General features: G+C 40.7%; 2 protein-coding genes and 1 long non-coding RNA gene across 3 annotated transcripts; all 3 read left to right on the forward strand.

Annotated features, from left to right (window-relative positions):
• The first annotated feature begins 97 nt into the window (after window positions 1-97).
• ccdc39 (coiled-coil domain 39 molecular ruler complex subunit) lies at window positions 98-8,934 on the forward strand. The gene is made up of 20 exons (XM_072363681.1): window positions 98-275; window positions 1,131-1,250; window positions 1,362-1,508; window positions 1,609-1,767; window positions 1,904-1,996; window positions 3,327-3,455; window positions 3,602-3,793; window positions 3,877-3,980; window positions 4,080-4,212; window positions 4,467-4,661; window positions 4,784-4,948; window positions 5,039-5,176; window positions 6,038-6,246; window positions 6,369-6,492; window positions 6,569-6,728; window positions 6,818-6,924; window positions 7,370-7,510; window positions 7,664-7,843; window positions 7,963-8,048; window positions 8,311-8,934. Exons 1-20 carry the CDS (start codon window positions 177-179, stop codon window positions 8,486-8,488), a joined length of 2,859 nt encoding a protein of 952 aa, XP_072219782.1. The 5' UTR covers window positions 98-176; the 3' UTR covers window positions 8,489-8,934.
• Window positions 8,935-10,307: 1,373 nt separating this feature from the next.
• Window positions 10,308-11,108, forward strand: LOC140269227 (uncharacterized). The gene is made up of 4 exons (XR_011907595.1): window positions 10,308-10,405; window positions 10,506-10,619; window positions 10,741-10,817; window positions 10,923-11,108. It is a non-coding gene; the product is annotated as an uncharacterized lncRNA (long non-coding RNA).
• A 3,652-nt stretch (window positions 11,109-14,760) lies between these two features.
• LOC140268229 (dynein regulatory complex subunit 4-like) lies at window positions 14,761-21,225 on the forward strand. Its single transcript, XM_072362996.1, has 11 exons — window positions 14,761-14,901; window positions 16,087-16,144; window positions 17,298-17,515; window positions 17,860-18,054; window positions 18,149-18,203; window positions 18,273-18,478; window positions 19,318-19,485; window positions 19,978-20,064; window positions 20,149-20,358; window positions 20,734-20,799; window positions 20,881-21,225. The coding sequence occupies exons 1-11, from the start codon at window positions 14,761-14,763 to the stop codon at window positions 20,998-21,000; spliced, it is 1,524 nt and encodes a 507-aa protein (XP_072219097.1). The 3' UTR covers window positions 21,001-21,225.
• The last annotated feature ends 385 nt before the right edge of the window (window positions 21,226-21,610 follow it).

The following is a 21,610-nucleotide window of genomic DNA, read 5'->3' on the forward strand; positions in this document are numbered from 1 at the left end:
TCTCGCGCGCCTCCTTGTGGTGACGAGGAGGTGCGCGTATGGTTGCTACGGACGACTGACAACAGACCACAGCTACAGCACCCTGCAGAGAGGGACGACTTGCAGCCTCAGTCGTTACTGTTATAAAGAATAAAGATATCACCTGTAGATATTGTATTGTTGCTTTCCAGAGGAAAATGTCGAGCTTAATTGACAAGGTCTTATTTGATATAGGCTGGGATAAAAGTTTCGGCATCCCCGAGCTCAACGCCGAAAACCGCGCTCTTCTACAGGAGGTAAGTGCATCCATGGCGTAGTTGGTTTTATCGTAACAACAAAACTTTATTTATTTACATTTCGGTTGTCCATCACCCTAAATAGCCCCTCACCGTGTGACGGAGAAACACGGTTCAAACGCCAAAAGCGACCTGAATGTTCGCGTGACCATGGCCGTTAGGACCGTCAGGCGTACGTTGAAACGGTTTCTAAGCAACTATTTATAGGAATGAATGAACAATTAGATGACAACAATTTGATATGCAACTGCAAGTCATGAAAGTAGAAGAAGTCAAAAATGTTCTCTGTAAAGACTACAGACTTACACTTTTTGTGGTTAAACCAGTATCCTTACACCTTCCTTCATTTTTTCTTTCTTTCTTTTTTTTTTTAAAGACCAGGACAGGGGTGCTGTTACCTTCTTTAAACGTTATGGGTTCTGCTCAGCTCAGAACGCTTTGAAATTTAATGTGACAGACAGATGCATGATTTTTGAGTTCTTTAAGCGTGATATTGACATATGGTGATATTATGTGTTGTACCAGTCTGCTTTAATAACATGGAATCAATCGTTTTTCATTGTTAGCAGCACAAACAAAACGTTGATAAGCCTTGACAATGATGACAGTCTTCTGCTAAACTGTCTGTTTAGAACACTTTATAAATGCAAACTTGGCATAGAAAGGCCCCTCAAAACCAGCAACCTTCTTCCAGTAAGGCGGTGCTAAATAATCTGAAACCTTGCTTGCTTGTGATTTGGACTAACTTATTATACTATCATTTTATGATGACATTCAGGCTGTTCAGATGAAAAGAGATTCTGCAGATCTTATTACATACATGATTTGCTTGTAATGTGATGATTTCATCAACAGATTCATGAACAGGAGATGGAGCTGATGCAAGTGAACAACCGACTTGAGACAAAAAGGAATAAAAAGAAAGAAATGGCCGAATGGCTCAAAGATGCTAAACAAGAGCTGGAAAATTCTGAGGTAGGCATGTTTGAAGATATTGTTTGTTACTTATGTTCCAGTCAAGTGTTGCTCTCTTCAAATGACAAGTTTATGGGCACAGGACAAATGTGTGTTGTTACTTGCATGTAGGCGCTGCTGAAGGCAAAGGAAAGAGACATAGAGCTGGAGAAACATCTGACAGCCCTCACAGAGAGAGAGTTGGGTCGACTGGCTCAGCAGACTGCCAAGAATGAAAATGAGCTCAGGTCTTCAGAAGAGAGGAAAGACATGATAGAGGTCTATCATTTGCATTTGCAATACAAAAAGGAAAATCAGCTACAGCTGTTTTAGCCTGGTAGTTCCTCTTTAACTCTTAACCTTTTGTCCATATCTTTAGAACAAGTTGTTCAAGGCGAAACAGAAGCTTGAGGAATTTAGACATCAAATGAACTGGGACCAGCAGACCATGGATGTCTTCTTGAAGGAGTCATCACAGAAAGATGAGGACACGATGGCCGTCATCAAGTACGCTAAACAAGATGAGCAAAAGATCAAGGTAAAGAGAAAAAAATTAAATCCATCACAAAACAAATGTCTCTCTTATCATCAACTGTTTAAAGCTTCAACCTACAGTATCATTTACAAGTCTGACTGATTGGAATCTAACCATCTTCTAATCTGCCCTGTTGCAGTCACTCACTGTGGCTATTGAGAAGAAGACATTGGAGGCCAATGAAAAGCGCAAAGCAGTTGACAAAGAGTTGACAGAGACTGTATCTGTGCAGGTAATGGAAGAAAATGCAGGACTTCAGGCAGCACAGAGCACCATACAGAGTGTTTTCAGAAACACGTTGAACATTTTAACGCATTTGGGGGGTCAGGGGATTGTACCCTCTTTACTGTTGCAAAAACAGCATGGCTATACAGTCAAAGGCTCGTTTAAAATGAACACAGCATGACTGAGGTAATGTGTTTTTATTTCCTATCTCCTGTACTGTGGACAGGCCGTGTTGCACTTTATTCCCAACTGCAGAAACATGTCAAAAGGAGAGGTCATCAGATCTACTCCAGTGTATCCACTGTAACGGCAGTCATGTTCAGGGATTTTGAAATAAACCTGTTTTAAACTCTCATTTCAATGAGCCATTGATTTTAAAGCCTGGCTGGTTTTGTTGTGCTGAGAAAGGCACAACATATATGTAATGAATTTGTGGATGACAAAGGGTAAATGTAATTTTGTGGAAAATGTGTCAAGTGTGTACACTTAAAATGAACTGCATAAAATTGGCACAGTGGTTCTAAAAGCTTTGGTCCAACATCAACATTCAGTGGCAAAGCTTCTACAAAGAAGAGCATATTTATATGTGAGAAAACTTTTCTAAGTGGTCTCATTTTGATACAGCCACTATGGGCAGAGACCAATGCTGTTTGCATGGTGTGCGCTATATAGTGAGTTCGTCAATAATCTCATTAAGGCCTGCATGGAAAAAGAGGGTTTCTGGTTTGAATCCCGTTTGAGGCACTTCAGTGTCGTGTTTGCATGTTCTCCCCGTGTCTGCATGGGTTCTTTCCGGCTTCTTCTGTCCAAAAGTATGCATTTTAGGGCAATTGGGAATTCTAAATTGACTCTAGGAGTGTGTGTTTGTGTGGCCCCGTGATGGACCATCCAGGGTGCCTCTTGCCCATTGACAGCTGGGATAGGCTCCAGATAGCCTCCAGGGATTTTCCTTACTTTGTGGAATGTCCGGTGAGCACGTAATAGTCCCCACATGTCTCAGCCATGAACTGCCTTATGTCTTTTACTGCCTGAGACGCAAGACCTGAGACATTGTTAGTAAAATATCTCCAGCAGTCATATTTTAAACTTAGGTTGTTCAGTCTAAACGGTAAACATGTTATGGGGACATTGTAATAAAGTTTTGCAGAAAAGCTTTAACATTGTGGATTTTATTTATTTATTCTTTTTACTTTGAGAAATATTTATACCAGATTAGAACAAAACTGATAAACTTTTCAGGCAGATTTAAAAGCACATCCCATAGCATGTCTGATACAGAATGTGACAGTTGTTACTATGTTGTTCTCTATTAAAATGTACCTCTGCTATCCAAACAGATAGCTTTGGATAAAACTGCAGAGAGTTTGCACCAAGCCCACAAGGAGACGCAGCAGCTCATCCACCAGTTCGAAAACAGTATCAAGCAGATGAAGCAACAAGATGTTGAGCTGCAGCAGTGTGCACTGGTAATGTGTGGGGCCTTGGGCTCCTGCGGATTAAATTCATACTGACTCAAATCTGAGAATATGAAGTCGATTAAAGCCAACAGAGTTTGAGTACACACTGAAAAGTATGCTTGAGCAACAGCTGTCTAGTTCCGTTGTCATTACAGCAAATTGCCCAGGGTAACCAGAACATCAGGGAGAGGAATGCCACCATTACAGAGAAGAAGCATTTGCTTGATATTATGAGGAACAACAACAAAGAAAGTGAGAGGAAACTAACCGTAGCAAACAAAAAAGAAGCAAAACTACGGCAGGATCTGAAGGAGCAGGAGAATCTATGCATCAGGCTGCAGAATGAGGTCAGCTTCTCAAAGTGTACTGAATGTGTACTCTGGGAGTCTTGCTTCATATTCTAAGGGATTGATGTAAATGTGCCCTGTAGCTGGATGGCTGTAAATGCTCGTTGGACAGAACAACCTCTGAGGTGGAGTCTTTGACCACCCAAATATCCAGAATGAAGAAAGCGCTTCTGGATAACAATGACAAGTCAGTAAATTATTAATTATATGAACACATTTCTGTGAAACAATGACTGTGCTTTGAAGTACAAGCTCTTGTGTGTGTGTGTGTGTGTGCGTGTTGTAGATTAAAGGAGGCCAGAGCCTACAATAACGCACTGGAGGAGAAGCTGAACTTTGTGACCCAGACTGCCCTCAGCGAGGAGGAGACGGCTGCTCAGATGGACCAGATCCTTAAGGATGAGGAACAGGCCATCAAGGTGAGCAGGAGCAGTCTAACAATCCCCAAATGAACAGCTTGTTTGCTGAAGGCTCAGCTAAAATAGAGTTATTGTTGTGCACACAAGAAGATGTGTTACTTTTAACAATCATACTTTTGAGAATGAATGATTAGTTAGAATTTCTCTGAACATTCTCTGCTTACAATCTAACCACCCGAATCCAGATGAGAACTTTTTACAGAGTACTGCGCTTTGATTCTGCTGTGTAACCCTGTGCTTTTACCTTGCTAAAGGAGTTGGGTGTTCAAATGCGTGACCTCATGGGGGAGCTGTCTCGTCATAAAGACCATTTGCTGGCTGTCGAGACAAAGGAGAGGGATTATGTTTCACAGGTTTCAAGGAGTAAAACCACCATAACCTGCCTGGAAAGGCAGCTCAGAAGACTGGAGAAGAACCTGATCAAACAGCAGAGGGCCATGAATAAGCAGGCAAACTTACCAAAAATCACATTCAGATTGAACTTTTTACAGTCAAACTATCTAGATTCTCCTGATCTGGTTCACCAATACATGTGTTGAGATTTTCGTCTCACGTTCTTGCATTTTGTTAGGACACCGAGATAACTATGCTGAAGAGAAAACTTGCACAACTGCAGGGAGACATTCACTCAGATGAAAAACAAAGGTTAGACACGAAGGCCGCTGAGCTGACCAAAGACCTGGAGGAGAAGAAAAAGACAGTCAAAAGGCTTACCAGTGCGCTCAAAGAGTGTGAGGTCAGACTGAAACCTCGCCACACAATTCTACATTTTTCTCCCTCCTCATTCACCCCTTATTTCACATCCTGGATGTCTGTCTCTCTTCAGGATAATATTCGCTGTTTAAGGAAGGAGATGAAGACGTCAGAGGCTCAGAAGAGAGATCTGATCGATAAGGTGGAGGAGCTCATGCTCCTCTGTAACACCAGTGAAAAGGAAGTGAAGCGATTCAAACTGAGGAAACAGGTAAGTAACCGATCTTGTAAAAGTCACTGCAGTTGTGAGTTAGACTCTTTTTAAAATATATCAAATTCAATTTATTTAATAAATCTAATTTATTGTCATTCTGTATGTAACCTGGATGCTCTGGGACTGTAAAAATGTAGCAACAAAACTGCAGTATACAAACGTGACATAGTGTACAGTAAAGCGTTGCTCAAACCACTGTGACATTTCTTTTAGGTTGAATTAGTTTTAGATTTCAGAATATAGCTTTTCAGAATATTTTGTTCCTGTGATGGTTCACTTCCGGTTAGCTTTCAGTTTGGACATCGACTCCACGTAGACACATCACACAACCTCACTTTAAAAAAAAAAGCCTCTTTAACCAAGTATTAAATTATTCCAGTCTGAATATTCATAGTGTTATATTTTGAAAAAGCCAACATTCCATCATTGTGGAGAATTTTGTGTAAACTGATGAAAATAAAATGAACTGAAGACATTTTCGTTTGAGTCCGAAACGTGACAAAATGTGGAACACTTGAAAAGGTCTCAAAAGTTTCCAGGATTGTTGTTGATGTTTTCATGTTTGCCATCTTTATATAGCCCATAATACTAACCAACTAGCTTGCATGTATTCAATCATAAAACCAAAGTACTGAGGAAATATCATGAACCAATCGTTGGAATAACTATTTCTGCCATATGTGGACCTTCAGAGATGTTAAAACAAAACAAAACAAAAAAGGTAAATACCGTTCTCTTAAGCACAAGGAAATGGATGGAATCCCAGAAAGAAATGAGCTGTAACATGTGTGAACTCTGGACTGGTTGGAGAATGTTGCCTTGTCCTGTTTACTGTTTATTTCATGTATTCTTCATCAGGACAGCATGGTGGAGCACAAAATGATAAAGTTAGCTGTCAAGCGTGTGAGGGACCTGCTGTACAACAAAGCAGACAGTGTGCTGTCCTTGGAGAAGAGGAAGCTGGAACTGCAGAGAGCCATGAAAGAGAAGGAGGAGGAGATCGAAGTCTACATAAAAATGGTCAGTCAGGAGCTCAAGATCAGCGAGCAGGAGAGGCAGAAGCTCAGGTGAGAAGGCCAACCACACGCGTTGCTTTTCTGTTTGTTTTATGTCATCTGACCTGTTAGCATCCTCCCAGAGTTTGTGAATATATGAAAATACTTTATTTAACAAATTGTCTCTGTCCCAGTGCTGGACTCAATGAGAAACTAACCAAGGTCACCATGATGAGGAAACATTTTGAGGTTATGGCGCTTTCAATGGCACCTCCTGAGGGAGAAGAGGAGAAGTCACAGGCCTACTACATCACAAAGGTAAAAGGTCCACACACATTCTGATGCGTTACACACACAGAGCATTACTGAATCACCACTGTGTGCTTTTCACCAGGCTGCACAAGAGAAAGAGGAGCTTAGGCGGAAGGGAGATAACTTGGATGCTAAAATCCGCAAGATGGAGCTGGAAACTACAGCTCTGGAGAACACCATCCAGTTGTTCGACACCCGAAGCTCTGCATTTCGTAAATCCCTCAGCCAAGTGAATAAATCTGGTATGTACCAAGCCAGAAACACAGACCTTTCATCGGGTGGTGGGATTTATGAATCTCCCCATCCTTAATGTTGACTGTGTTTCATGAAGGTCCAGAGTACCAAGAACACCTGAAGCTGCAGAAGCAGCTGAGGGCGACTGAGGAGACGCTTATGTATAAAAAACGGCAGGTCCAAGAGCTTCAACAGGACTTACAGGTGAGAGCTGTTTAAAATCAGTGTAGAGTACTGACCGTATACTCAAAGCAAGGCTCAGATTACTTTTACATTGTTGAGTTACGTGTTCATGAGCTTCATGTCTTATCTATTACATTATTATTATTACTACATTATTATTGTCAACCTTGCAGTGTTCAGAATAGTTGCTGGCGGAATTGAAAAATAAACCTTGTTTAGGTTCATGAACAAGAATCCAGAGATGTTCTCATGGTGGGAAGACAAATGTCTTATCAGTTATTGAGGAGGTCAGTTACAGGGATACTGTTTAAAGAAGAGGAAATCCCTGTGGCACCACAAGCTGCAAGAAAAACATACACACACATACAGTTGGAGCAGTTCCAACTCTTCATCCCTTTGTCCTCCATTCTCATGGGATGCTTTTCTGTGTTAATGTGTGTGTCTGTGTACTGCTCCTCATTTCCAGGACATGAACAATACCTTGGAGAGTCTGCTTCAAGAAAAGCAGGTGGAGAAAGATAAGATAGCTCACAAACAGTCTCTCATTGGTAAACTGAACAAAGAAATGGCCAGCCTGCAAGAGAAAATCAACAGAGCCGTAAAACAGGTTTGATGTGCAGGCGCACCTTTTTTTTTCTTGTTAAAAAAACTATTCTAGAGTTTTAAACAGACTTTGTTATGTGAATATATAGTCCAGGTGTCTCTGAATACAAAGTGTTACTGTGACATTGTAATGTTGTATGGCCCTGTTGTTTTCTAGTGCTCTACATTGACCAAAGACATCCGCTCAGCAAAGAACGCCACAACTGAGACTTTTGAGGAGCTAGACATTAAGCTGAAGGAGTTGAAAGAATTCAACAGAAGTGTCGACAAGATGCTGAGTGAGGCAGTGGAGGAAGATCCTGACCTCGGAGCGGTGCTGGAGAGTTACTTCCAGCAGGTATTTAAAAAAAAAAGAAAAAAGAATTACCATCACATTATTAAAGGATGGTTCATGAAGCATGCCGTCTTTGCAGGTTACTGTTAAAGTTTGGTACGTCTTCCCTCTGTGTCTCTCAGGCCAGTATATCCCTTCCAGCTCCTCCTTCAACTTCATCCAGCCGGAGCTCCACCGTAAACTCTGCCCGCAGCTCTGTTTCTCTCAGGTCAGACTTCAGAAATGTGAGCTAATGTGGATGTTAGAGACATGAGGCTTTGCCTTCAGAGAGGCATCAGTATGAACTATGGGTCTGGTGATGAAAATGTGCATAATATAACAATATATATATATGAGAATATAATACTTCTGCTTTGTAAATGGAATATATGAAGGGATGCGGGGAACCTTCATAAAGAGAATCTTCATCTATAGATATGATATTTAAGTTGAAGATTGGAGGATTGACTCTTTGCCTTGCTGCACTGTAGGGGTTCTGTGTCCCCAGCCAGCAGCAGTTCCAGAGCCTCTGGACTACCTTCCCCCTCGCTGAAGACTGTGGTTTTGGGCTTGGAGCTGCCTGCAGCCTCCCCTCCTCTCACCACCTCCAGATCCTCTGCAAGCAGCAGTAGTAGTAACGGCAGCAGCAAGAAGTTAAAGAACCTTTAGTTCACTGGCCCCCTGATGGCTGATTTATTATCACTTTACATTCACAGATGTAAAGAGAAAATATAATGACACACTTGTGGAAAAGGAGGGTTCCAGTTTGTAAAGTTTCACAGAATTACTGCTTCATTATAAGATGTGTTAACGCTTTCATTCATGACTGAAGGTTTGGGAGTTATTCTGTTTTTAGACACCTCACTTTTTTCCTTGCACTTGACATTACAGTTATTTAATACTCTCTTGTTTTAAAAATATAACTCACTCAAAGAAATCTCAACAAAAAGGAGCTGATGAATCTAAGATTTTGTTTGCATATGTAATTCAATCTTTGGTATTTTAAGATAAAGGATAATCTTACTCTTAACTTCCCTGACATGGATGATTGGTGCATGATTTAAAAGGAAGTAAGTTATTTAACCTGATTGAACAATAAATTACAGAAGTATTAACCGCACGGAGTGAATTCGCATGGTTATTTACCTAATTTTAAGTCCTGGTAAGAACCAGATTTGATGTTTTTTCTGCCCTGATACAAGAATGAAAATAACACATGCTTTCTTATACGCGTGTCTGAAAGTTGTTTTCTTTGATTGGCCTCAAAGTTCTTTCTTTCTTTTCTTTCTTTCTCTGTCTCAGTCGTTTCTCTGCACAGTCGAGTCATCTATGTGTGAGAGGTTTTGGTTTCCTTAGCTTAGAAATTATGTTTTGAATTGGCTTTGTACAGATAATTTGGACTAATTTTGAATTTGATTAACTGGATTTGATTGGATTATGATTACAATGAATTTGGCTTGAATTGGACTGTATCACTGGAGATGACATTTGTTGTGATTTGTCACCGTATAAATAAACCAAAATGGATTCAACTGAAAAGTTGCATTCTACTCTCATTAGACTGGAATACCTTCTTCCTCGTGTATGGGGAATCTCTCAGTTTATTTGTTTTTATTTGGAATGGCCACTCTTCCATAAATTCCAGCTCTGTTGGGTAAACAGCTTAACGTGATACAAACTGCTGTTGAGAATGTCAGCTCCTTCAGGGTTACCTGTGATTGCTTCCCTCCCTGTGTGGTCCATGAATATTGATGTGCTACCCTTTCTTGGCAGGTTTGTGGTGCCATATCCTTTCCATTGTTTGCAATGAATTTTATTGACATTTAAGAGTTTTCAGTGTTATTTCTTTTATAGCACAACCCACAAACACAAACTAGTTATTTTTGACCAGAATCTATCATTTGACGCATGTATAAAACAGGTTTCTATGACTCCCTTCTTTCACCTTTGTAATATTGCCAAAATCAGGAACATCCTGTCTCAGAGTGATGCAGAAAAACCAGTCCACTCATTTGTTAATTTGTCCATTCAAGGGGCTCAATGCTACTTTTGTTTTTTTCATTTCACTCACCAAGTTTCGACAACATTGTGTATTTCTGAATCTAAAAAATGCATCCTTTCAAGGAAGCTGTTATTCAACAAGTAACAAAGACTACACAATGGATGAAAACTTTGACAGACACTATAATTGTAGGTGCAGCTGCTATACCTTTTCAGGTCATTCTCTATATTTCAAGTTTACTGTCATTCAAAATATTTGGCTTCTCAGTGGCCGGTGAGCTTTGGCTTCTGGTTAATGATACCCTCTGTGTTTTGTATGAATTGCTCCATTAATGTTTCACTGAGTGCTTTGTTTGTCCTCAATCTTCCCTTGAATTGTGCCAGTTCAGCCCAAAGGAAATTCTGCACTGTTGCATACATGCCACACCCTCTGTGAAGGTATTATATCCTTGTGCAGAGGCTCAGAGGCGGCAGAAAGATCCCTTTTCCCGCTTTGGATTCCGTCCTTTTTTATGGAAACAAGCTTCGTCATGCTGATTCTGCTCTTATTTGCGGGATGTTTGGCCTCATGTGCTGCACAGACAAGTGAGTAAACCAGCAAGGGAGCATTGGAAAGTTTAGGAATGATAGTGTCAAAGAAGTGTGATTTGTGATAGGTTTTCAGATGCGGTCAATGTCTCCTCAGCTTCTTCTTCCTTCTCTTTGTCTGAACCCGAGACATCAACCCTGACCACTACTTCCCACACTCAGTCAGGTCAGGCAACACCAGCCCTGCCCTCTACTAATCCAGCAAACAATGGTACGCACGTTTTTTAAAAAAAAAAGAAAAAAAGAATAGGATTGACTTTGAAGTTTAACATTAGTTGGATGTTGTGTCTTTTTTTAATCTAATGTATGCTTCTTCTTTACATGTCTTGCAGTAATCGCAATCCTTCAGACAACTGTTAAATCTTACCAAGAGCTGAATGAAACTACAGTTGCTCCCGTTTTAAACATGGTAACTCATTAACCTTGTACATGAAGACTTTCAGGAAGACTGGAATTAAATTCTGTCCATGTGTGAGTGTGTGTGAATGACTTTAAGATGTGGTGTGCCTTTCAGATCCATGCAATCATCCAGGGGCTTCAACCAGACCTGGACTTCACTCTGACTTTAAAGAACATCACCAGAGTCTGAATATTGCAAGCTTTTTCCAATTTGTATAACTGATGTGTCATTCACTTTAAATTAAATGATTATTTTTTTTAAACAGATAATGACAGGGTGTCATAGTAAAAAAGCATATATATAGCATGTCAAAGATTGTAGTGAGGTACTGATCACTGGAAACAAATTATTAAAAAACTTTTTAAAAAGTGTTGCACTCTCTGACTCCATATGTATTATTGGGTGGATCCATCTGAAAATGTAATATGTCATGTGGTGTTGTTAATTGGAGGTTGAATTTGCCCGAACTGGTGACGATGACATATTTTTTCTTTTCCGCTCGGATTCTTAAAACCTCAACATTGACAGAGGGTGTACTTGTGTCTAGGAAGTGAACAACAGTGAAACCAGAGCTGCTCACTATGTAGACACATATTCACATGAGACCGAGGGAGGAGTCGAAGGGTAATGGTGTAATGGTGAAACCAGTCATCCTTGTTCCATTTTATGACTCCTTTGCAACAATCCTCACTTAAATAGACAATTTTGTGAATGTTTGCACCATTGTTAGTCTTCAGCTGGAAGCATCTCTCTTAGATTTATTAGAACTGTGAATAATCTAATGAAAATGTTTCTTTCACTGAGTTTTTTGTCAAGGCGCCACAACAAATGCTGTTTGGCCTCAAATGACATGGATGATTCAGTGTCATGAAATTACAACAAGTCATCCTTTGTTTGCGTTAGTAGTGAGAGAGACATGCAGGGCCTCCAATTAGCACATTCAAATGGTTCTTTAAACCCCATTCCAGAAAAGTTTTCTAAAGTGCAGCACTTAAACTCACCTTAATCAGATGTAACTTGTTAATTCATTGGAGGTTTTATTTGCTAGACACATGAACTGATTGTCATTTCTTCACTGAACAACTTTATTGTGTTGAGAAAATCTAGATTATATCAGAAACACTCACAAAAAGTTGGGAGAGAGGCATGTGTACCACAGAGTAACATCAACTTTTCATTGAATTATACTTTTAAATCTTTGGGAACTGAGCTCTTTACATAATGGCTAGACCTTAGTCATGTGAAAAAATGTTCTCCACCTCAAAGATGATGGTGTATTTGCGTTGCACTGTTATTTCTACATTATCTCTTTAGGCAGAACCCTTCCCTTCTGAACCCTTCTGTTTGAAAACTCCCTCACTGATTCTATTTCCTGCATCTTCATCTTTTACACCTGTCAGAGCTGTTCAATAGATGCAAACTGTTTCATATGCAAAAGAAGAGCAGCATGACTGTAGAGCTACCTCTCTGCTCTCACATTTCCTCCCTGTGGATGGTGCAGGTTTAACTCAAACTTTCATGCGTATTGGCCATATGTTGATGAGCCACATCTATTTTCTATACTTGCTCAACCCAGTCCAGAGTTGTGGGTGGGGTGGATCCTGTCTCAGCCTCCATCTGGCGAGAAGCAGGGTACACCCTGGACAGGTCCATCACAGAGCCAACACAGAGACAAACATGGTCACTCACTCTCACCTCTGGGGTCAATTTAGAATCACTTATTAACCCAAGATGCATGTTTTGTGGGAGGAAGCTGGAGGACCTTAAGAGGACCCATATATGCACTTGGAAAACATGCAAACTCCACACAGAAAAGTTCTAGCTTTGATCCAAACTAAGAACCTTCTTGCTGTAAGGTGGCAGTGCTAACCACCACACCACCATGCAGTCTATGAACCTCAGTGTTTATATTTACATTTATTTACTGGAGACCCAGCAAACGTTCCATTTTGAGCATTTGAATGATGAAAACATCTTCCTTTCTTACTACTTTAAACTTTTGACTGAGACAACTTTTGATCGAGGCGTGCATCGTGTCATGTATATTTTCATTTCCAACTTTTCCACTTTAAGACACATGTAGTTTTTCTGTTGTGAAGTGTATCTGTGATGAACAGATTTAGTTTCTTTTATCATTTTGCATTTGAACCATATGTAAGATACCTTCCACATTATGTTTGTGGCTGTCAGTGATCAGAGGGATTATTCTCATGAGGTTGTGCAGTGACCTGCAAAAGTTTCATCAGAGTTTTTGCTTTTTTATGTGACCAGAAGATGAAATTTATCTCCATAAGAGGAAACTTTCCCTTCAACATTCTAAGCAAAGTTAGCATTTTTGTTTAGTGCATAATTTTTCCTGAAACCTTTATTAGCTTAAAGCGGTATGAATTAATTTCTTGCCCTTGTTTCAAAAGGTGAGACGAGGCACATTAAAAGGATTGATAAATATCTGTTTAAACTTGTCCCAACAACAAGCAGACTCTTTTAAGAAGCAACCAAACACTTACAAAAAATTTGGTTCCTCTCTCCCACAGTAAATTTCTGGATCAAAAATATCCAATTAAACAAGCTTGATAACAAGTCCTGTGGACTGAAGAAGTTAGAGTAAATCTTTTCGAGCTGCGATGAACAAAAGTATGTTTTGAGTAAATCTGAAGGATTTCATTAAAAAGATCACCTTTCCTCCTGTTAAAGAAGAGGGGGAACAGTGCTATTTGATCATACGATACCTGAAGAGGCAGCAGCTGAAGGTTTTTGTCATGACCTTCAAGGTATCTTGAGCAAAACATTATTGAAAATCTGTTGGCAGACCTCAGAACTGCAGTGCATGCAAGACAGCACCAATAATTTCCCTGTAGTAGAAGCCTTTTAAAGAAAGGAGGAGATATTTGACAAAGAGAGCTTTTCATCATGTTTAAGGCATTAAGGCACAAAGCATTTTTAAACATTGTAAACCAAAGTGATGATGGTGCTCTAAAGAATGAAGAGGACATACAAAACACAATTAAAAACTCTTCTTACAAGTAATCATCATCAGAGGAAACATTTGGAGCACCTCCTCTCCTCTCAGGATAGAGAGCTATGAAAACCTTGTGTGAAATCATATATTTAATATCAGCCTACAGTCTGTGGCCAAACATTCCTTTCTTTATGGAAAAACAGTTATTTATGAAAATACATTACTTTTCATAGGTGACTATCTGAAATGTCAAAACGTGGGAAATGCCAATTGTCACTTCCCGTGTTGCCTTGACAACTGTCACATATTGACAATTGAAATCTCAGCTAGTTGAGATTTGAATCGTGCTTATTGTGTCTGGTTTATTTTCTTCTGCTCTGTGAAACCTTTGTGTATCAGGATGGTAAGGAAACTTTATTTATGTTCTACTATATTTTAGTCCAGAGAACTACACAGTTCGCAAGGAAGCGCCTTTAACGGTTTGCATAGGCATATATACATATTCTCGATTGCGATTACTGCATATTCTCGCGCTCCGGACTCTCCACTCTGGCCAGAGCTTGTCTGGCCTTTAGAACAGTGGGAGAAGCAGGCAAAGTATAATTGTGGTCCTAGTGGAAAGAGGGGTGGGAATATATGTGGTGATGTTTATAACTCATCACTCACTGATGTAGCTGGTCCACATTCTTAATTTCATCCCTCAGTCCAACTGTTTGCACCCTAGATACGAGCTGTCTTAGAGTTGTCTAAGTCTAAAGGGTACATATATTGCAAAAATCCTTTTTGCAGCTGTTCTACACTATTTTAATTCTCTCAACCATTTTGACGAGGACTGCTTCCACAATTTGGGTCAGTACAATACAGGAACTTTACCTAAAAGAGGGATCGATGCCACCATCAGTGGGGAAAGGACAGACGATGTTAGTGTGCTTTGTGTTACTTTGTAGATTACCACGAGCTAATGCTAACCGCTAGTTCATGCAGATGCAAAGGATGGCTCAAACATTTATGGTTGCAACGGTGTGTGGGCAGCCATGGGCAGTGCTCATGGTCAACTGTTGTCATAGCAGCCTGACGCCGACGCCGACGCCGGCACGTTGGGCGGAAGTCGGGCGGAGTGAGCAAGTGCGGCACGTAAACCGACTGCCTGAGCGCAGAGTGCTGCAGACAGTGTACAGAGAGGGCTGCCGTGCTTGATCCGTGTGGAATTTGACCAAATGATTTCACAGACATGTCATTAAGGTGCCTGGGACCTGTGGAAAGGGGTATAATTGTTCTCCTTTAAGTGACAGGGACATAACACACTACATTATGTTTTATTGTGTATTCATGTGTATTTCAGTGTGTCTAAAATGAGTGGCAGTGAGCAGATACAGGTTTTAATATGACCAGGGCCTTGATGCTCTTATGTGTTTGAAAAATGTTACATGGAAATACTAACAACATTAGAATGAGGTTCAGCTTCAGGGAAATGCTGAGGAAAGTCCACAGGAAGAAAACCAGAATTTTTAAATATATCCAAGCACCCTGTTTCATAGTGTGACGTTTTTAACAAATCAATACATTTGGAAATTGGTCCAAAATTCAGCGAATAATTCTACTTTAAGATTGAGGAGTACCTCTTTCCTTCGTAAGTTCACACACCGCCATAAACATATATGCATGTTATATCTAAAAAAAAACAAAGATTGTTTTTTTTTTGTGATAACGAATTGCTTATTTCATTATCGCGATATAACAAAGATTGTTTTCTCATGATAACGAATTAATTGTTACCTTAACAAGCGGTCCGTATTAGATAGGAGTTTGTCAGCTTCTTATCTGCTAACGGGTAACCCCTAAAACAAACCTAGTCAAGTAAACTAATGTAAAGTGTAACTTATTGGTAGGCGACAACTATTTTGATATATAAAGATCTTTATATGTCTATGACAGCTACAGCCAGTGGCTACGGAAGCTGTTCGTGGCAGCTTTTGTAGGTTGAAATCAAGACAAATACATTATAAATTAATTCGTTATCACAAGAAAAGCATCTTCGTTATCTCGAGATAACGAAATAATAAGTCGTTATCACGAGATAACAGTGCATAAAATAAAGGAAAAAAATCCACGGCCGTTTTCGGCTTCCGTAGACAAGCAACAAACACCTCCCATAAAGTTATCACAAGCATACCCATCCAACTGACGTGTCCATGACGATGGTTACTGCTAATCAACGATCTTCAGCATCGATCTTCAACATGTGTGCAAGTCAAGGCATATTTGTAAATCACAAATTTAAGCCCACAATAAGAACGTCATTCTGTTTTTTCTCTTCAGCCACCAAAGACTAAAAACAAGAAGAGCAAAGGCAAAAAGTCCTGTGCTGTGGTGGATGGTGCTGCTACTGAGATGTCTATGGATGAGGTAAGAGCCTCCGGTCGATGCTGAAGCAGTTCTGTTAATGACCATGGTCAAAGTAAAGAATATTGTGTTGTTCAGCACAGCTTTGTTTGATTTCATGGAGAACAGAGATAACTTCTGGGTCATAAAACTCTCAGATAAAGCATAGATGGATAGATAGTGGAGTTTCTGTGTGGAGTTTGGTGTTCCCTCTGCGCATGTGTACTTCCTCTCTTGGTACTCCGGCATCCTCCCACCATCCAAAGACTTGCCGGTTAGGTTAATTGGTGATTAAACTGGCCCTAGGAGTGAGTGTGTGTCTCCGTGTGGCCCCTGTGATGGACTGGCGACCTGCCCAGGATGTACCTTGCCTCCTGCCTAATGGCAGCTGGGATAGGCTCCAGCCCCACCTGACCATGAACTGGATTGAATGGGTTCAGAAGATGGATGAACCTCCCTTTCTGATTTCCAAACAGCAAATATAAAAACCCAAAAACAATCTGTAACTTGAATGAATAACAGTTTTTTAAATTTTTTGGGTTGTGGATTGTCAATTATTTATTTATTTTCATTTATTTGAACTCTTTTGTTCAAAGTAAGATAATTATTCATCCGCTGAAGTATCTGAAGTGATGGTTAATGTTTCTCACTGTATACATTACCAGTCAAAACATGCTTTGACACAAGATTTTTTTAAACCTATCCAAGATAAACCACAAGTCATCCACAACTCTGCGACTTCAAAAGTAATTACACCATCAATGCTGTGCGGTTTACCTCGGGCTCATGTGACCTCACACAACACTCCCTCCATCACCACCAACCGCATCATCAATATTCACACCAAATAAATGGGAATGTGTGGCTTTTTGGCAGACGTCTAAATTCAAATATCCAAACCCACTTAAAGTGGATCAGTAACATTCCAGTTGTTTGCTATAAGAACGATACTTGATGAATGCCGTGTAGAATCTTTGCGCTTTGAGACAGCTTGTGCAATTGTTCTTTTACTTTTTAAATTACTTTTGTGATTTACAAAATAAGATGTGTTCCAGTAAAGACATTGTGCACTTTTGCTACCTCTGTGGTGAGCTGTGTCCAAACTTTGTTACTTGTTACTTGTCAGCAATAAGTAACCTGCGATGAAGTGAGTGTCTTTGACCTGCAGCTGTGGGAACAAGCAGTTCAACTCCAAGAAGAGCTGGATAGAGTGCGTAAAGAGAAAAATTACTTCCAGCTGGAGAGGGACAAGACTCTGGCCTCCTGGGAGGTCTCCAAGAGGAACCTGCAAGAGGCGGAGTATGAGCTGAGGAACAGGAGGAGGGAGGTAGAGGAGGGCCATCAGCGCAGCCAAAGGGAGATTACTGTGAGTTAGCGCCTCCACCTGTGGCAGCCACACTCCGTCGATGCACCATCATCCTCTTCTTTACATCTCTACAAATAATCAGCTTTTTCAGGCTCACGCTCAGAGAAGTTCTTCCTCTTTGTTGCAGCAGAATTTACTATTCTTCTTGGTACTTTGTCATTTCTCATGCTCTCAGTTTTATGTTTCTTGACATTTATGATGGACAGCTGCACAGGGTCAGGTCTGGGCTCAGTTTTAAACATTGGAATATTTCCTGGCTTACTCACTTTACAAATTTTGTGAGTGCGCTCTCCTTCTGTACGAGAGCTGTGCAGTCTTATACACATGTTATTTCTGTTCTACAGAAGCTGAAGCATGTCCTGGCTGAGGAGAACAACGCCGTCTCTGAGCGGAAGATCGACAGTGTCTCCTCCACCTCGCTGATCCAGGACCAGCATACAGAGTCGGAGCTCGTGCTGCACGGAGTTGCTCAGGGTTGGCAGTCGGACTGCGAGCAGAAAAAGCTTCACAAGCAGAGCTGCATCAAGGAGCTGTTGCTGGTGAGACGTTTGCTGTCTTTATTGCTTTAGTTTTGTTTGACGTTTCTTCACCTACCTGAGCATGATGAACATGTGGTCTCCTCATCCTCACCAGAAAAATCAGTTGGAGTTGATTGAGATGAACAAAGACTACGAACGCAGGCTCCAAGGTAAGAAAACCTGTACAGCTGTATCCCCCCCCAACATAAACAAACATAACATTTCTTCCGCCTCCTTAGAAATGGATGTCAAGTATCACCAGAAGATGCAGTCTCTGATCGAGGCGAAGGAGAAGGAGCGGAGGATGGCCGTCAGGGAAACAGATGAGCACATGAAAAGTCACGTGGCATCTCTGATCACAGATCACGACAGAGTGCTGGAAAAAGCAAAAAAAGATTATTTCAAACATGAGACGGAACAGAAGAAGGAGATGAAGTTGCTGAAGGTGAGCGGAGAGACAAGCATCAAGTCCAGTCTTATACAGGACAATAATGTCATCAATATGAAAAAAGCTTATTTGATGGTATTTGTGTTGAAATCAGCTCATCACTGAAGGCTAAAGCTGCTGAAGCTAAATTGGACCTGATGACTGACTTTAATATTGTCTGGAATGCCCAGATTTAAAGAGCTGGTAGAATAGCTTTTTTCCATTAGGATACGAGTTAATGAGTCTTTAATGCAGACTAGAAGCAAAGAGAAACTCTTCCAGACCCTGACAGCAGTCTCATGATACCAAAAAACTTTAAATTCAGAACTCACTTCCCATTGAAAATTTGTCTTCTCAAAAAATTTCCCAACGTATTTCAACAAGAAAGTGATAAAAATATTACATTTTCACATTTAGTTTTTCATGCAGATGGTTCTAAAAGTCTTTGAGAACCTAAAAAAACTTTCTTCAGAAAGTTGTTCAAGTGTTTGTTGTTCATGCTTTATCATATATGTCACACCACTTAATAATAAAACATTTTTGTTGCAAACCCATTCAGTATGTATTTTTGTCTATTCATACGTTTATCCGGTTGGAACACAGGCACGCCATAAAATAGCGAGGATCCTATGCTATGCTTTTCCTCTGTATTTGGCATTTCTGAAGCTGTACAAGGTGAACTGTGTAAATAAGGCACAGCTGTCCTATTGTTCCATAGAAAATCAGACAGTGATCCCCCTCGTAAAGAATTGAACAACGGTGGTATTAAATCGCTCAGTTTGCTTATCTGACTTGACTGAAGTTCTGGCTGTGTTTTCAACCAAATCTTTTTGGGTGTGTTTTCTCTTTTGAGGCAGAACGGGCTCGAGGAGTTGGAGACGCAGGAGGCACGGGTGAGCAAAAGACTTTCAGTAGCTAAGGGGGAGAACAAGTGTCTGAGAGAGATTCTTCACGAGGCCCAACAGAAGCTGACTGAGCTGAAGAAACAGCTGCAGGACCCCCACCTGACCAGGGATGCAATCGTGGTGCGTTGCATTGAGCTCTGAGCTCTGAGCTCATCACAAATGATCATCAGTTTTCCTCCCAAAGGGAGCTGGGAGAACAGGGTGCTCCGTAAAGCAAAAAAATCCCGGAGATTCCTGTCAAAATATCACAAACGTTTTCAATATTTTCAATCATCACACAATTCATTCTGAGCTTTTGGGGGTTTGTGTTTTCATGACAACCAAAGGAAATTATTTTAATTGTCAGGTTCATCTTCACAGAACCCAGCGTCTCTCTATTCTACCAGTAAAGTACAGCATCATTTTTGCTCATCTGTTTGCTGACAGCTGTGCAGGACAACAGAAAACAAGTATCTGAACAAATAGTTTAACAAAGTTCAGCAACTCTAGCAAAACAAGTTAAATAAATCAGCCAACGTGGGAGAACACCATGACATTGGGACCAAAACTGTGAACCAACACTACAGAAAAAGATTCTTTACTAATTGCTGATGATGTGTTTGTGTCTGGCAGAGGCACCAAGCTCGTGTGAAGGTTCTTGATAAACAGATCCTAGAAATGACAGTGAAGCACGAGCAGATGCAGCAGGCTGTGGAGAGGGTAAGCTGCTTCCACCCGTTGCTCCCCAACCCCCCCTTCTTTCTTCGCTCACCCTGGGCTGACGGTTTGTAATCGTTCCGGCAGGTCCAGCGGGAGCGAGATGAGCTGGTGACGAGGCAGACGCAGCGCATGTTGAACATCCAGCAGAAAAGTGGGCTGAAGAAAATGCTGCTGGAGAAGAAGCTGGCGGCGCTGACGGAGACTCTGGAGAAGACAGAGGTGCAGCTCTATGCTGCTATATCAGTTTCCAGCCAGGACCTGACGACACGCAGCAATGCTGCCAAAAAGCTTGAGGTTCGTCGTCTGCATATAATTATATTCAGTCCTGATTTTTACAGCTGCAGATCAAGAACAACTAAAGATAACAAGGCCCTCTGAAACTGTGTCTTATAACGTTGAATATTTATTCACTGAAAGGCACAGACAGTGAGGAAATATTTTGGTGACCACAGTGAAACACAATACAACTAAACAGACAAACCAGAAGTAAAAAGAAACACAAGAGTACAAAGATGCAAAAAAAAAACACATAAAGGAGGATTACAACCTCTATAGAGGCATAAAACAACCAGCCGAGCTCTGACTCTGTGGAGCAATATCATCCTGTCTCACCTGACAGCGTGTAAGCTCACATACTTATCTCTTAAAAGTGCTTTTTGCTGCTTTCAGGAAATTATGAACTCTAAACAGGCCATCGCCAACACCATGGAGGAGCACCTGGCTCGAGACTGTAAGGTGAGTGGTCTGGCTGCGACCAGAGTCGTGTGGGTTCATGTTGCGGCTCAGGTGGTGATGAGATGAACGTTTGATCTGCAGGAGTATGACAACTTGCGACACAGCTGTATGAAGAGGCTGAGGGACAAAGGCATCACGTTACACGACTTCCACTTCAAGTCCACAAAGCAGGTCCTGAAGGAAGTGACACCCAACATTTGAGCTCCTCCAGAAGACAGGCTTGCACCCACCTGCTCCACCTCCTACGAGAACAACTGCAGATGGTCCTTTTTTTCACATTTCTTTAAAATCTCAAGTGTATTTTTTTCCCTTTTCAAGTGAGTTGACCAACACAAAACTTTGTGGTCCAGAGCTTGAAAAAAACCCATAGAATTAAATCTTTCTGAAAGTTTTTGAATGTTGTTTCAGCAGAAGCCACAAGAACTTGAGCCTGTCTGAAAACACGCTGCACTAGTTAAACCATCAGTTTAAATGGTTGGACATTATTTTAATAAATGTAAGAAATGTTTGTTAATTACTTTCCTATATCCGGACATGACGTTCATCAGTCATGAGCCGCATGTTTGTATCATCACATGAACCTAAAATACACTGATCAAAATAGATATTAGCAACACTAAGTGGATATTTGAGTTGGGTTAATTTTGTGCAGTGGAATTTAGTCCTGAAACTTTTGTTTCTTTTGATTACATCAAAGGCAGAATTTCACAGCACTAGATATGAAAATGAATTGAAGAATGTTATCAGTTTTAGACAGACTTTGACACAAACTTACTAATATACATACATTTCCAGTATTTCAAACACAAAG

This window comes from Leuresthes tenuis, unplaced genomic scaffold, assembly GCF_036924035.1.
Source record: "Leuresthes tenuis unplaced genomic scaffold, fLeuTen1.0.hap1 SCAF_14, whole genome shotgun sequence".
Lineage (NCBI taxonomy): Eukaryota > Metazoa > Chordata > Actinopteri > Atheriniformes > Atherinopsidae > Leuresthes > Leuresthes tenuis.

Coding starts and splice junctions, on each gene's coding strand:
- ccdc39 (XM_072363681.1), top strand. CDS start 177: ATGTCGAGCTTAATTGACAAGGTCTTATTTGATATAGGCTGGGATAAA. Junction 1,509..1,608: donor AGAGGAAAGACATGATAGAG/GTCTATCATTTG, acceptor CCATATCTTTAG/AACAAGTTGTTCAAGGCGAA. Junction 5,177..6,037: donor GATTCAAACTGAGGAAACAG/GTAAGTAACCGA, acceptor ATTCTTCATCAG/GACAGCATGGTGGAGCACAA.
- LOC140268229 (XM_072362996.1), top strand. CDS start 14,761: ATGGCTCAAACATTTATGGTTGCAACGGTGTGTGGGCAGCCATGGGCA. Junction 20,065..20,148: donor TGCAGCAGGCTGTGGAGAGG/GTAAGCTGCTTC, acceptor TCGTTCCGGCAG/GTCCAGCGGGAGCGAGATGA. Junction 20,359..20,733: donor ATGCTGCCAAAAAGCTTGAG/GTTCGTCGTCTG, acceptor TGCTGCTTTCAG/GAAATTATGAACTCTAAACA.